Source organism: Heptranchias perlo, chromosome 4 (assembly GCF_035084215.1).
Source record: "Heptranchias perlo isolate sHepPer1 chromosome 4, sHepPer1.hap1, whole genome shotgun sequence".
Lineage (NCBI taxonomy): Eukaryota > Metazoa > Chordata > Chondrichthyes > Hexanchiformes > Hexanchidae > Heptranchias > Heptranchias perlo.
Window position 1 is genome coordinate 100,303,070 of NC_090328.1, and position 15,321 is coordinate 100,318,390.

Consider the following 15,321-nt stretch of genomic DNA (forward strand, 5'->3'; position numbering starts at 1 on the left):
GCTTCTGGAGTTGCACCCATCCAGGTGAATGGTGAGTATTCCATCACATTCCAGACTTATAAATTATGGAGAGACTTTGAGGGGTCTGCAGGTGTGCCACTGGTCGCAACATACCCAGCCTCTGCCCTGCTCCTGTAGCCATGGGTGTTGATATAAACTAACCCCACTCTGCTGCTCACTCTCTATTCCCTCAGTATTCTTTTTCAAGATGCATATTATTCATATAAAAACAGCCATTGTATTTGAAATCTGATAAGAGAGCCAAAATAAATGAGTGTTCAGTTGTCAAAATAGCATTTACTTAAAAGAAATAATTATTGATTGAAGTTCTGAGGTGCTTGACTATATCTGCAATGCAGTGGGGAGTTATCAGCTTACAATCTTACAGCACAGAAGGAGGCCATTCGGCCCATCGTGCCTGTGCCGGCTCTTTGAAGGAGCTATGCAATTAGTCCTACTCGCTGCTTTTTCCCCATAGCCCTGCAAAATTTTCCTTTGCAAGTATGTATCCAATTCCCTTTTAGAGTTACTATTGAATCTGCTTCCACCACCCTTTCAGGCAGTGCATTCCAGATCATAACTCTCTGGGTTAAAAAAAAATTCTCATCTCCAGCCTTTAACTGTCACATATTTAATGGAAAACATTGTCCCATAATAGGAAGGATTAGAAACATAGAAAATAGGAGTTCATTCGGCCCTTCGAGCCTGCTCTGTCATTCAATATGATCATGGCTAATCCTCTATCTCAATACCATATTCCCGCTCTCTCCCCATACCCCTTGATGCCTTTTGTGTCTAGAAATCTATCTATCTCCTTCTTAAATATATTCAGTGACTTGGCCTCTACAGCCTTCTGTGGTGGAGAATTCCAGAGGTTCACCATCATCTGAGTGAAGAAATTTCTCCTCATCTCAGTCCTAAATGTCCTACCCTGTATCCTGAGACTCTGACCCCTTGTTCTGGACCCCCCCCCACCTCCCCAGCCAGGGGAAACATCCTCCCTGCATCCAGTATGTCTAGCCCTGTCAGAATTTTATACGTTTCAATGAGATCCCCTCTCATTCTTCTAAACTCGAGTGAATACAGGCCGAGTCGACCCAATCTCTCCTCATACGACAGTCCTGACATCCCAGGAATCAGTCTGGTGAACCTTTGCTGCACTTCGTTTATGCAAATATATCCTTTCTTAGGTAAGGAGACCAAAACTGCACACAATACTCCAGGTGTGGTCTCATCAAGGCCCTGTATAACTGCAGTAAGACATCCTTGCTCCTATACTCAAATCCTCTTGCAATGAAGGCCAACATACCATTTGCCTTCCGAACTGCTTGCAAACCTGCATGTTTACTTTCAGTAACTGGTGTACAAGGACACCCAGGTCCCTTTGTACATCAAGATTTCCCAATCTATCACCATTTAAATAATACTCTGCCTTTCTGTTTTTCCTTCTGAAGTGGATAAGTTCACATGTATTTGTCCACTCACTCAACTTGTCTAAATCGCCTTGAAGCCTCTTTACATCCTCCTCACAACTCACGATCCCACCTATTTTTGTGTAGTCAGCAAACTTGGAACTATTACATTTGGTTCCCTCATCCAAATCATTGATATAGATTGTGAATAGCTGGAGCCCAAGCACTGATCCCTGCGGTACCCCACTAGTCACTGCCTGCCACCCTGAAAAAGACCCATTTATTCCTACTCTCTGTTTTCTGTCTGTTAACCAATTTTCAATCCATGCCAGTACATTACCACCAATCCCATGTGCTTTAATTTTGCACATGAACCTCTTATGTGGGACTTTATCAAAGGCCTTCTGAAAATCCAAATACACCACATCCACTGGTTCTTCCTTATCTATTCTACCAGTTACATCCTCAAAAAACTCCAGTAGGTTTGTCAAACATGATTTCCCTTTCATAAATCCATGTTGACTTTGTCTAATCCCATTAATATTTTCTAAGTGTCCTGTTATCACATCCTTTATAATAGACTAGCATTTTCCCTACTATTGGTGTTTGGCTAACTGGTCTGATCCAAGGTCTGATCAGAATCCATCTGATTCAAACCCATCTGATTGATCCAAAGCCTTCAAGAAAAGAGCAATGGATTGAATATTGAAGCTTAAAATTGGATTTTGAAATAAAGGGACAAGAATGAGCTGAAATGAAAGCCTTTAAGAATGGAGGGTTGAATTTTCAATCATTGCGCCTTTCTTTTTGGTAACGTCAGGTGATTCGGCGAAGTTGTGTCGAAGAGAAGTTGCTCTGCTTGGTACGGGAGCGAGCCGGTCATTCCTGTGACACTGCGGTGGTTATCGTCTTGATTCTGGTGTGGGAAGGAATTCCTTTGTCACTTGCCGACAGACTATACCTGGAACTCACCGACACCCTGAGGAGACACGGCGCCCTGACGAGCCGCAGATGTGCACTAAACGAAGAGTAGGAAATGCAGCATTCTGCAGTCTTTTGTACATTTTCAACAAGAGCAACGCAACTCACTCCTTGCTGCGCAGTGCTGTTTGTAAATAGGTTGATTCGGGGAGTGTGAGCGAGGGAGGGAGGGGAACTGAGTGGCCCAGTGGGTTATTGGCTAGCCTCTCACCTCTGGGACCTGGGCTAAAATCCAGTCATTCCGATGGGATGAAAAGGTCATCTGCTGGCTGTGAGAGTCCTATGTGCAACAAGCAGTTCTGCCTAGCATGGGTTCATAGCTCAAAACTGCTCTACTAGGGCTGACTGACGGTGTTTGGACAATCTTCGCTCTGCCTCCACTTCGTCTTAGGAGTGCTGGATGCTGACACCGGGTGCCCCATATGGAACGGCATCCATTCCCCAGCATCTCGATAAGCACCAAAAAAAATAGTAACTTCTACAGCACTTTATTATGTGTTTCAAGGTTTGCGTTGGTGGTTTTATACTAGATTTTGAAGATAAAAAATGTAAAGGGTCCATTTAACTACGCTGTTCTCAGCATAGCCCCTCATTTGATCGGTGTGCATGTTGTAGATATGTTCCGATTCTGGGACCCACTCCCTTGGAATGAGGTTTCATGTTGAGAGTACAGCATCGATGAACGGACTCTTCATCAGCAACGTAGAAATAAAGTTTGATATTGTAATGGGAGAATTTTCTCAAGCGTCGATTGCGCTGAGTGAGGAGCAGAGTCCACAAGGAGCACATGTGGAGAGATCGCGGGCCGTGAATTTCTATCGGTTTCCCAAGGTTGTGCCCACTGGGAGTGCCAGATCACAGAATCCCACCCCCTCTCCCAGGCAGTGTGTGGCACAATTGTAAATGCAATCTTTATAAACGGGCTCACACTTTGGTTACACATGGTGTAGAGAGCAGTCCTTCACTCACTGTTGCACTTACCGGGTGCGGAAGTGTCAGCAGTAACTTGGTGATGCCCCTTCACATTCTGCGCCAGGAAGCACTCTGAGATAACACTGCTATTAGGTACGGAAACACAACGAACCATGTCGAAACAAATTCACATCACTTTCAACTGACGTAGTCAAAACTGGCACACAGTCCTTATAGTTCTTCTATCTCCCCAAACAAAAACGGCCAAACATGTGGTCCAGTTTGACAGTCAGTGATGGCATCCAACACACCTGATTGGATATCTGTCCTGCAACTCACATGATATACAGGATAGCAGGGTTGTCCAACATACAGTCCCTGGGATAATCCAACCTCAAGCTCCTTTTATCCAGCCCAGAGAACGCACACAAATTCGGAAACTAGTTACTAATAGACTACAACTCAGTCTTTAAATAACCCAGGCCCAGAGGCCTGGATAAGTGCTGCTCTCTGATTGATAGATTTAGACCAATCAAGGAACAGCCACAATTAGCCTTGATCTATCCTCTGGGCCCAATAGGCTTAAAGGGCTGAGGATGAAGCTTCCAACTTTGCAAGAATGAGGGACAGAAAGATAGCAGGAAGGATCAGGAGGGGCAGTAGGCTGGGAGGATGAGAAAGGTCAGAAGGATGGGGGAAAGAAGGGGACGAGGAGAAAGATAAGAGGAAGGACAGGAGGAAGGTTGGGGATAGGCAGAAGGATGAGGGGGGCAGAAAGATGGGGAAAGACAGGGGCAAAGGTGGGGAGAGCCGGAAGGATGGGAGGGAACAACGAAGGGAAGAACATGGACGTGAAGGAACGATGGATTGAAGAAATAGATGGGAGGAGAAAGATGGTGCGGAAAGGAGGGGAAGGGAAAGACGTGAGGGGAAGGATCATGGAGCGGGATGAGAGAAAGATGGCAAGGATGAGGGAAGGAGGTGGAGGAGAAGGACTTGAAATTTTTGTCGCCGGGAGTCTTGCTCTTGTGTATGGGGGTTGGGATTCCTGCGTTGAGTCAACCCAGTGGTTGAGACATGTTTTCAGCCCCCAGCCTCAAGACGTTTTCATTTCCCTGCATTGTGGGATAAAATGTTCTGATCTAGTGCTCTTGGTGCAGAGATTCACACAATGTGCCCACGTACTTAGAATTCAGCAACATCCAACCTGCCAACCCCACGATTTTACAGTTATTAATTTTAATGGACAGAAATCTGGTGCACTGAGCTCGGCACTTGATTTACCACTTTGCCCTCCTGTTGTGCAAAGTTCTGCAACAACGGCACCAAGTTATAAAACGTTCCCCTGCATGTGTTATTCCCCAGTAATCCCCTGAAAGGCACAACACTGTGCCTGTCTTTTGTTGAGCTCAAACATCATTAACCCATCATTTCCGCCCATCTTTCCAGTGCTAGAGGCAGTTACCACATCAGAAGAGCTCGCGCTGAATATAAAAAAGCACAGAGAATTTCGTTGGAGGGCCCAAGTGCCTCAATGTTTTTACAAGCTGTTCCATCCTAAAAGTATTTTCTTGTAAATACATGTCTCTCTTCACCAAAAAAAAAGACAGTAGTTAAGCTTCTGCACTGATCTAATTCACAGACAATCAGCAACAATGTGAACACCCCTCTGTGAGAAGCTTCAGGAAGTGACTAATTAACATGTGGGGCCTGGAAATTCTCAGCTTCAGCTGCCAGATCCTGAGGACATTGACAACCCCTCCCCCCCAGCTCGTTGCCTCCCAAATTACAAGGGCGGGGTCACTTTAATAATCGGGATGGGAAACTCACACCTGTACAGGTACAACTGAAGCCCTCTTCTACTCCGACGAAGGGAGTTCAAGGCCCCTGTCAGAAGCGAGCGCCACTAATTTTTATTTTCCCTGCAGGGTTGAAATGGCTAAAGTTAGAAGGTGATCGGCCCTTCTGGGATCTCTCTGCGATTGATTTGCTTTTCACCCTTCACATTTCTGAAGCCTTTATTGGCACACGATGGAACCCAACCCTGCTCTTGGCATAGCTCCCACTGGGCCAACCATGGCGTGCTGGACAGAATTATCAGGGCAGCCGGGGATTACCCCCAGAGGCCCCCCCCAAAACTGACAGCCCATCAAGGCCCCCTTCCCAATTGGAATTTGGAATACAATGTAATCGGGGCAAAATCCTGACAGGCTCTGGTTCCATCCCACCTTCTGGCCACCGCCCCTACCCTAAGGGTGGTCCATTCCTGTCTTTTAATTTTAGTGGTCAGAAAATCGTGGGATGTGCGGACACGATTTCCAGCTATGTGCTTCCAGCGGGCAAAGGTCTGTGTTGAGAAGGAAAAATTTATTCTCCGCTGTTTAACATTCTGTAGAGAGAGCCTTTGTTCCAATTTATTAATTTAATAACCAATTACAGCGTTGAACACACATCTCCAAAGTTATAATTATGTCACTGGGAATTTCAGCATATATGTCAGATTTTGACACTCCCTTCAAAAGAAAAACACATTAAAAGATTGTCATAGCTACCAGAAATTTACAGCTGCGAACTTGCTAATTCCTTTTTTTAAAAATGAGAATTTTCATATCAAAAAATTTGAAGTTTTTCAGTTTTACAAACTGTTCAGATTTTGAAAATAAAACAGTAGGTATCACAGTAACCGACTCTCAGGAAGGAGTTCAGGACTGCACCCTAAATGGGATTTTCCACTTTCTGACTCTAATAAATTGAAATTCAGGGGCTACAGATTCACGAGCTCCTGATACACACATTCAAAGAGTGAGGCTCTGCACCAAGCCCTCGCAATTGAACATTTACCTATTATAGGGCTATAGAACCCCCTCCAGAACACCAACCCTCCTCCCACAAACCAATCCCCCCTCCCACAGACCAATCCCCCCCTCCCACACACTAATCCCCCCTCCCACACGCCAATCCCCCCCTCCCACACGCCAATCCCCCCCTCCCACACACTAATCCCCCCTCCCACACGCCAATCCCCCCCTCCCACACGCCAATCCCCCCCTCCCACACACGAATCCCCCCTCCCACACGCCAATCCCCCCCTCCCACACGCCAATCCCCCCCCTCCCACACGCCAATCCCCCCCCTCCCACACGCCAATCCCCCCCTCCCACACGCCAATCCCCCCCCCTCCCACACGCCAATCCCCCCCTCCCACACGCCAATCCCCCCCTCCCACACGCCAATCCCCCCCTCCCACACGCCAATCCCCCCCTCCCACACACCAACTTCCCTCCCACAGGGGAGTGCTGCACTGTCACAGGTGCTACCTTTGTTAAACTGAGGCCCCGTCTGCACTCTCAGGTGGATGTAAAAGCTCCTGTTGCACTATTGCACCAAGGGAGTTCTCTTGGTGTCCTGGCCACCATTTATCTCTCAACCAACACTATCTGCTCATTTTTCTCATTCGCTGTGTGTGGGAATCTTGCTGTGTACAAATTGCCAGTTACATTTGCCAAATAACAACAGTGACTACATTGTAAAGTACTTCATCGGCTGTGAAGCACATTGGGACATCCTGAGGTTGTGAAAGTCATTATATAAATTCCAGTCCTTTCAGTTATGATATAAGAAAAATTTACCACAGAGTCTCTCAAGTATCCTCTCAGAAACATAAGAAAACACAGAACAAATCAGCTCTGCGGGAGCATGGAGCAGTCACCCAACTGAGATAAGCAGCAATCCCTTTCAGCACTCAAACTTACAATCTGTTTGGTATTCAACCTAGCCACTGCATAAGCTGTTGGCCAGACTTTGTGCACCTTTTACAATGAGTGCTGTGATGTTTGGGCAGCCTGCCTTGTGGCCCATGATTGAATCTAAAATGACCTTGTCGACAGTAAGCCTTACTCCCGGGAGCAAGTATCGAAAACTCGGACAAACACCAGGCACGATTTTCTCTACCGTTATAGTCAGAAAATGCGCCAGCCACGCACGCGAATTTCCGATAGACAATCCAGACGGGGGAGCGGGGGGGGCTCCCTGACACCTGCTGCAGTTGGAAAATTGCCCCTTATGTGGTGTCCTCAGTCAAGCTCCACCAGCTTCAGGCACCCAGAATCCACCGTCACATATTAGCACTTAAACAGAGTGTGACTGAATTCAATCATTTTTTTACTATTCTTCTCGGGATGTGAGCGTCACTGGGAAGGCCAGCAATTATTGCATGTCCCTAGTTGCCCTGAGAAGGTGGTGGTGGGCCTTCTTCTTGAATCGCTGCAGTCCGTGTGGTGAAGATACTCCCAAAGTGCTATTGGGTAGGGAGTCCAGGATTTTGACCCAGTGACGATCGATGAAAGGAACAGCAATATATGTCCAAGTTAGGGTGGTGTGTGACATTTGAAATGCTAATGCCAGATACAAAGTCAAACAGCAGCAAGTTGTAAATCTGACCTTTTTCCTGCAGACGAACATGCGCTTGCCAAGGGCTGAACCAAGACACTTGTGGAGCCTCATTTTCCTTCGGCTGCTCCTGGAGCATGTACTATAACGGGTGTAAGTTCGCAAGAAGTAAAGCCCCCAGGAAATTCAAGCTGCTGGGTGATGATCCCAAAGAGGTCAGTGGTAACTCAGTGTGCATCTCCACCCACTAGGGGTCATTTTGTGAGCCTCCTTTTGTCAGTGGCATACGCAGGTCGGCATATTGGAGCTGTAAAGATGGATTTCTCCTCGTTGGCATCCCAGGCGCAAAGCCTCGCCCACCAGAAATTCAATTCATGCAGCTCTGGTTTTCCATCCATTTGTTTTAATGGTTCGAAACGCAAGGGCTGTGTGGCCACCATTTACTGGGCTGACGAGGCCTCACACTTGGAGCACTGAGGTAGAACATTCAAATCTCCCGTGTTGTAGTTCCATCGAGCTCCGCAGTTGTGTCTATTGAAGAACCCCTGCAATCCCCTGTCATTAAACTATTCAATTTTTTTTGTTACTCATTCTTGGGATATGGGCGTCGCTGACAACACCGACATTTATTGCCTCTCCCTAATTGGCCTTGAGAAGGTGGTGGTGGGCCTTGTTTTTGAACCGCTGCAGTCCGTGTGGTGAAGGTTCTCCCACAGCGCTGTTAGGTAGGGATATTCCAGAATTTTGACCCAGCGACGATGAAGGAACATGTTACATTGCTTAGAACCAAGAGTTAGCTCATGGGAAGGCTGACTGCATTGGACTAAACTCCATTTGCGACAGTGCCCTGCCAAAAGAATGCACTGGCAGTACCACCGGCGACATACGTCCAAGTCAGGATGGTGTGTGACCTGGAAGGGAACTTGGAGATGATGATGTTCCTATGCACCTGCTGCCCCTGTCTTTCCAAGTGGTGGAGTTCATGGGTTTGGGAGATGCTGTCGAAGAAGCCTTGGCAAGTGGCCGCTGGTTCTAAACTAATGAAAAGTAGAAGCTGTTAGCAGGGCCAGTGTTATACTGTATGATAAATGTTAATCCCAGTAGTTCAAGAGAAGTTGAAGGTTACTTAATTTTGTTAAAAACATGGGATTCATGGGTAATATTTTTTGATGGTAGAGACCGATCTTGGTCTGATGAACTATCAGTGCTAATTCAAAAATCAACTAAAGGCCAAATAATAGAAGCCATTGCCCTGTCGATACTTTATAGCAGGAACAACACAGGGGCATGTTACAGTGTGAATAATTTTTTGGGGGGAAAGAAAATTCATCTCTGTCCCTCAGTTCTGGACCAGGGCTGGGAATTTCCTCAGAGCTGCTCCAGCTCCGCCACTCTGTACTGGACCAGGGCTGGGAATTTCCTTGGAGCTGCTCCAGCTCCGCCCCTCAGTTCTGGACCAGGGCTGGGAATTTCCTCGGAGCTGCTCCAGCTCTGCCACTCTGTACTGGACCAGGGCTGGGAATTTCCTTGGAGCTGCTCCAGCTCCGCCCCTCAGTGCTGGATCAGGGCCGGGAATTTCCTTGGAGCTGCTCCAACTTACTTGTTACATTGTTTAGAACCAAGAGTTAGCTCATGGGAAGACTGACTGCATTGGACTAAACTCCATTTGCTACAGTGCCCTGCCAAAAGAATGCACTGGCAGTACCACCGGCGATATTAATCTGCGTATCTTTGAATGCAAACGTCTGAGAGTGTCCCCCCAACCCCCACCTCCCACCCTCACCCTGACTTAAAATCTGGAGAACAGCAGGTGCCTTGAAAAATATAGATGTTGGGATTGAGATGGGATTAACAATTTAAAGAGAGTGAACCTTTGGCTTATTGGTAGTGCTCCTGCCTCTGAGTCAGAAGATAGTGCAGAGTTCAAACCCCACTCCAGTCAGTCCTGGTGAGTGCAGACTTATGCTCTGACTCTAAATTCTGGGTTGATATCCAGTGGGATGGTAGTGGGATGGTTGTAGGTGCCTCCCCCCCACCCCCCTCATCGAATGGGTTATGGGAACCCATCAAACCCCCCTGCCATATAAGACTAACCACCCTATCGGCTGCTATAAAGATAGTTACAGCCATGGAAGGAGCAATTGTGGCATGTCAGACTATTAATCAGCCTGTGAGTCCTTCCACTATGAATGTAAAGCAGTAATTCTCCAAGTGGTGCACTGCCCTCAGGGAGCACATCTTGGTAAATGAGGAATGCCCAGTCCATAATTATCCACCCAAATCATGGGCTGATTCCCCAGATGTGCATCCTATGAGCTCCACTCCCTACTGGGAGTGCCAGATTGTGGAATCTCCCTTAAAAGCTGACTTTTGAATCTTTCAGTAATTCCTTTTCTGATGATTAATTTACGTCTTTCTATTCAGGAGGAAAAGCTGGAGTCGAATCTGCAAAACCTGGCAACCTTATTGGCACCTGTTTACAAGAAGCTTGCGCCAGATGCATTCAGCAACCAAGTGAGTGGCTGCCTTGTTTAATTTCACATACATACCTCTTCCACACAAATAAGGTAAATGTTCTGAGACTTGATTGACAGGAACGCCAATCGGAGAACGGGATGTGGAAGCAGAGACTTGGAAAATTTATCCTAAAATCCTAACAGTTTCAAGGCTAGTGGATACATGTCAAATACTTTTGACTTAAGGGGGCTAATTTAAAAAATACTTTTAGTCAACTTAGGGCGTAGTGGGGGTTAATTTTGATTTTAGGTAATAGTGTTAAACGGGTGATATTGATTCAGCCGACAGTTATACATCTCTCCCGACATTGAATCGATATCACCCGTTCTACACTATCGCCCAAAGTCAAAACTACCCCCAGTAGCCTGACAAAGAGTTAAAGCAGTTAAACTCTTGAGAGCATAACCTTAAAATTAGAGCTAGGCCATTCAGGGGTGATGTCAGGAAGCACTTCTTCACACAATGGGTAATGGAAATCTGGAACTCTCTCCCCCAACAAACTGTTGAGGCTAGTTCAATTGAAAATTTCAAAACTGAGATTGATAGATTTTTGTTTGGTAAGGGTATTAAGGGTTACGGAACCAAGACGGATAGATGGAGTTAAGATACAGATCAGCCATGATCTAATTGAATGGCGGAACAGGCTTGAGGGGTTGAATGGCCTACTCCTGTTCCTGTTCCTATAAAAACCTTCTAGATCAATTTAAAAAGAATTCCTTATAGACTGTAAGATCCATAAGTCTGAATGGGATATTTTGTTTTGTGTTTTCATGTTCCAGGTGAGTACTGTTTGATGCATCACTTTATACTGCTTATAATCAGCTAGCCCAGATTAGTGTGGAGGAGCCTGTGAGAAAGCTGCATGCTTCATGTCTCACATCTCATGATGTGGAGATGCCGGTGATGGACTGGGGTTGACAATTGTAAATAATTTTACAACACCAAGTTATAGTCCAGCAATTTTATTTTAAATTCACAAGCTTTCGGAGGCTTCCTCCTTCGTCAGGTGAACGATGTGAAAATGAAATCCTCGAGATGAAATCGCATTTATAATTCACAGAACAATGCTTGGTGAGTACAGACAGTTTTTTCAACTGCCCGTTGCCAAGGCAATCAGTGTGCAGACAGACAGGTGTTACCTGCCAGGTCTCACAGAATATACAAATCACCAAAAAAAAAACAACAAACAAAAAAAAAGAGATAGAGAGGTAGAAACATAGAAAAGACAGCAACTGACCTCAGTTCTGTCTTTTCTGTCTCACATCTCAGTGGGTACAGTCTGAGGTCCCTGGTGGAAGCTGGCACTCCAGCATGCTTCCTGTAAGTACAATGAGTTCCGTCAGCTCGCAGGCAAAATTGATCAGATTCCGCTTTGCCCTGTCGGTGCATTCAGATGAACACGCATGTTTTGAGAAGAAATTTCAGCAAGTTGTACACTTTACATTTGCCTCATTGTTAGAATTTTCTGATGATTATACTTTGAAGAGTTGTACAACTGGATCATCTATAGTGACTCATCTGTACTATGGGCCTGATATCCAAGTTGGAGGAGCTGGGGAAGACAGAAGTTTTCCAAGTACATTATAAGGACGTTGCCTATCCTCTAAGTTGTGGAAGGCGACAGATACCATAATTCAGTATTAGGAAAGGAATGTGTGAGTTGCATGCTAATTTTCCTGAGTCGGATGTCCTTTAACAAATCCTACTGCAGTCCAAGTCGACCAAGACTCACTTCAAAAGCTGCTTTGAGTCTCAAGCCAACTTGTGAGTCTAAACTGCATGTGATGTTTGGGATACCTGTTAGTTTAGCCTGGCATTAGCGCCGTGGAAACATGGGGAGTAAAAGCCACGTTTTTCAACTCCTTATACTTTACTGCGAATGAGAGGCCGACAAAGAAACAAATGTTTCAACTGAAAGGCTTGTTGAACTTGTTAAGTGGCTGTGAAAAGCCTATCAACTTCTTGTGCCTCTTAGTGTCTCCTTTCTCTTGCACTTCACTTTGAATGAAAGGTGGTGTTAGAGCAGGAGAGTAGTCTTTGCAGTTGGCGAGTGGGCCTACAGTGCTTTTCAGTGCGAGATTTATTCCTGTAATCCTCGATATGATGTTGTTTCTGGATGAAGAAGATCAAGAAGAGCAAGGGGGGAGGGGGTCCCAACTGTAAAGCAGACACCAGAGGAGGATGCATAGGACCTCTCCTATCTGGGACTCTACGAGGAGTCGTCGTGCTGCTGAAGACTCTCACTTTATCAGGGAAGTAGTCACCGAGCTCGGCCATTTCCTGCTGCCACTTACCTGGAAGTGTGATCAAGCACCAAGGCTGCATTAGCCAAGTCAGTGAAAGCGGCATTCACGTAGAACTCTTCACCTTCCAGCCAGCTGCAGGCAAGGTCATGTGTGTAAGTGAAGCAGCAGCAGAGAGATCCCATTTGCCCTCCACAGACACCGTGGCACAATCATCAAATATCGCCAGCAGTCGCAGAAGAGAGGCACCAATTTTGCGGCTTTTCCGGAACCTGAAGCACAGTAGACTGCGTGCATATGGTTATTTAATCATCAGTGCAAGATGCAATTCCACACCTTTATATTCTGTTCCATAAATGTACAGGTGGTCTGCGTTCCCTACCTGTCATACTCTCCTCTATCACCACGCGGGATGCCGTCATCTTTCCAGGAGAGGACAGGTTGGATGACTGACTCTTGACACTTGTAAATTACCCTCAAACCCCAGCACAGAACAGGTATAATATGCCCAATTTTAAGTGCTGGTGGGAGTCGCGCAAGTAGTGGGGGGCGGCCAAGACAGTCAAGAAACTGCTTCTCTTGATCTCTGCGGGGTTAAAATTGCCTCTAATGAATCACTCAGCTGCCAGTGGGTGTCTCATTGAAAAAATCTTTGGGTTCTTGAAGCAGTGATTTAGATTTATAGTTGTCTTCTGGGCACTGCACAGCCTCACAATCGACAGAGGCCTACTTGTGGACTTGAGAGAGGAGCAGCAACACATGGAGGAGAAGATGAAGATGTGCAGCAGCCTCCTCCAGTAGAGATGCCCGGGTATGAGGGCAAATCAGCTTGCCAATCTCTGACAACTCTCTCGACTGTTGAACTACCTTTCCTTCTAGATGCCCTGTTGTTGCTTCTCATTCCCACTTCAACCCTCATCAACATCAGCCACCCTCTGCCCTCCCAGCACACACCAGACCGTGCATCGACGGCCTGTGATTGCGCTGGAGTTGCGTAGTTCCGCAATATGCTTTTCTGGCCTGTGCCAGGAGCACAGGAGGAGAATTTCTCCCTTTTAATCGTAACCATAAAATGATTGACTGCTGGACACTGCAGTTGAATGTTGTTATTGGTGGGAGAGTGTGCGTAGGGAATAGAAGTATAGAGCTATGCTTCCTGTGGGAGGTCCTCTACCTCATACTCAGAAGAGGGGAGTAAACACCTAGTGGAAAGCTTGCGGTGCTGATCCTGGCTCCAAGGTTTGCTTAGTAGCTCCTTAAGACTCTGCTGACATGCTTGTGCCATTGAGGATCAGCAGCGGCTACAGGGATGCCCTATGCTGCCATTAAGGGGCAAATCGTGTTGTGGGGAGCATGAAAGGCCACTTGTGCAGAGCCACAGGCTGACACGAGAGGCCGATCTGTGATACCTGATGCATGTTGCTATTTATGGGGAAGTCCTCACAGTGACCAATGCTCTGCATGAGGACTAAGCAATGTTCTGCCACAAGGTCCATGAATCCCTTAATACTTGTCATCCAGCTTGTTCCATGTGTGCTGAAGCTGCAAACTATGGCATCTTGCAGCAGCAGGAAGGTCTCAATGAGAAAGGCCCATCCTGACACTATTTGTGCATGTGCCCCTGCCCTCCACTGTAAGTGCCACTAATGAGGCAGTTTGCTGCCCAAGACGCATGTTCATGATGGCATCCATGAGGCTCCTCATGGCATTAGTGATCTGGGGTACAGAGAAGAATGTTCCTTTGTAAAGCAGGCATGGTGAGGTCTGTTCCTCTGAACATCACTGCACAACAAGTGCCCATTTGGAGTCTCTCTCCCTCCTTGGCTGATTCTTCCTTGGCCTCCTTATAATAATACCAACCATTACAAATCCCACAATCACCCATCATACCTATCCTTACAGACCCAGGAACCTCCTGTCCTATCTACCCTTACAATCCCTTACTATCATTCAATCTCCCATCATACCTACCCTTACAGACCCTGCAATCTCCCATTGTACCTACCCTTACAGACCCTGCAATCTCCCATCATACCTACCCTTACAGACCCTGCAATCTCCCATCGTACCTACCCTTACAGACCCTGCAATCTCCCATCGTACCTACCCTTACAAACCCTGCAATCTCCCATCGTACCTACCCTTACAGACCCTGCAATCTCCCATTGTACCTACCCTTACAGACCCTGCATTCTCCCATTGTACCTACCCTTACAAACCCTGCAATCTCCCATCGTACCTACCCTTACAGACCCTGCAATCTCCCATTACACCTACCCTTACAAACCCTGCAATCTCCCATCATACCTACCCTTACAGACCCTGCAATCGCCCATCGTACCTACCCTTACAAACCCTGCAATCTCCCATCATACCTACCCTTACAGACCCTGCATTCTCCCATCGTACCTACCCTTACAGACCCTGCATTCTCCCATTGTACCTACCCTTACAGACCCTGCAATCTCCCATTGTACCTACCCTTACAGACCCTGCAATCTCCCATTGTACCTACCCTTACAGACCCTGCATTCTCCCATTGTACCTACCCTTACAAACCCTGCAATCTCCCATCATACCTACCCTTACAGACCCTGCAATCTCCCATCGTACTTACCCTTAGTGCTGCATTGTCAGCCTTTCGGATGAGACATTATATCGAGACCCCATCTATCCTCTCAGGTGGACGTAAAAGATCCCAAGGCACTATTCGAAGAAGAGCAGGGGAGTTCTCCCTGTGTCCTTGCCAACATTTCTTCAACCAACACCTAAAAAAACCGATGGTTCTAGTCATTTATTTCATTGCTGTTTGAGGGATCTTGCTGTGCACAAATTGGCTGCCACGTTCCCTACATTACAACAGAGAC

General features: G+C 46.6%; 1 protein-coding gene across 2 annotated transcripts in view; it reads left to right on the top strand.

Moving 5' to 3' along the window:
* tet2 (tet methylcytosine dioxygenase 2) overlaps positions 1-15,321 on the top strand; it is a 177,979-nt gene that overhangs the window by 133,664 nt on the left and 28,994 nt on the right. For both annotated transcript variants that reach the window (XM_067983395.1, XM_067983396.1), the window contains 3 exons: positions 2,233-2,441; positions 7,759-7,909; positions 10,119-10,208. In XM_067983395.1, coding sequence (XP_067839496.1) covers positions 2,233-2,441; positions 7,759-7,909; positions 10,119-10,208 — 450 coding nt within the window. The remainder of the gene's footprint in view (positions 1-2,232; positions 2,442-7,758; positions 7,910-10,118; positions 10,209-15,321) is intronic.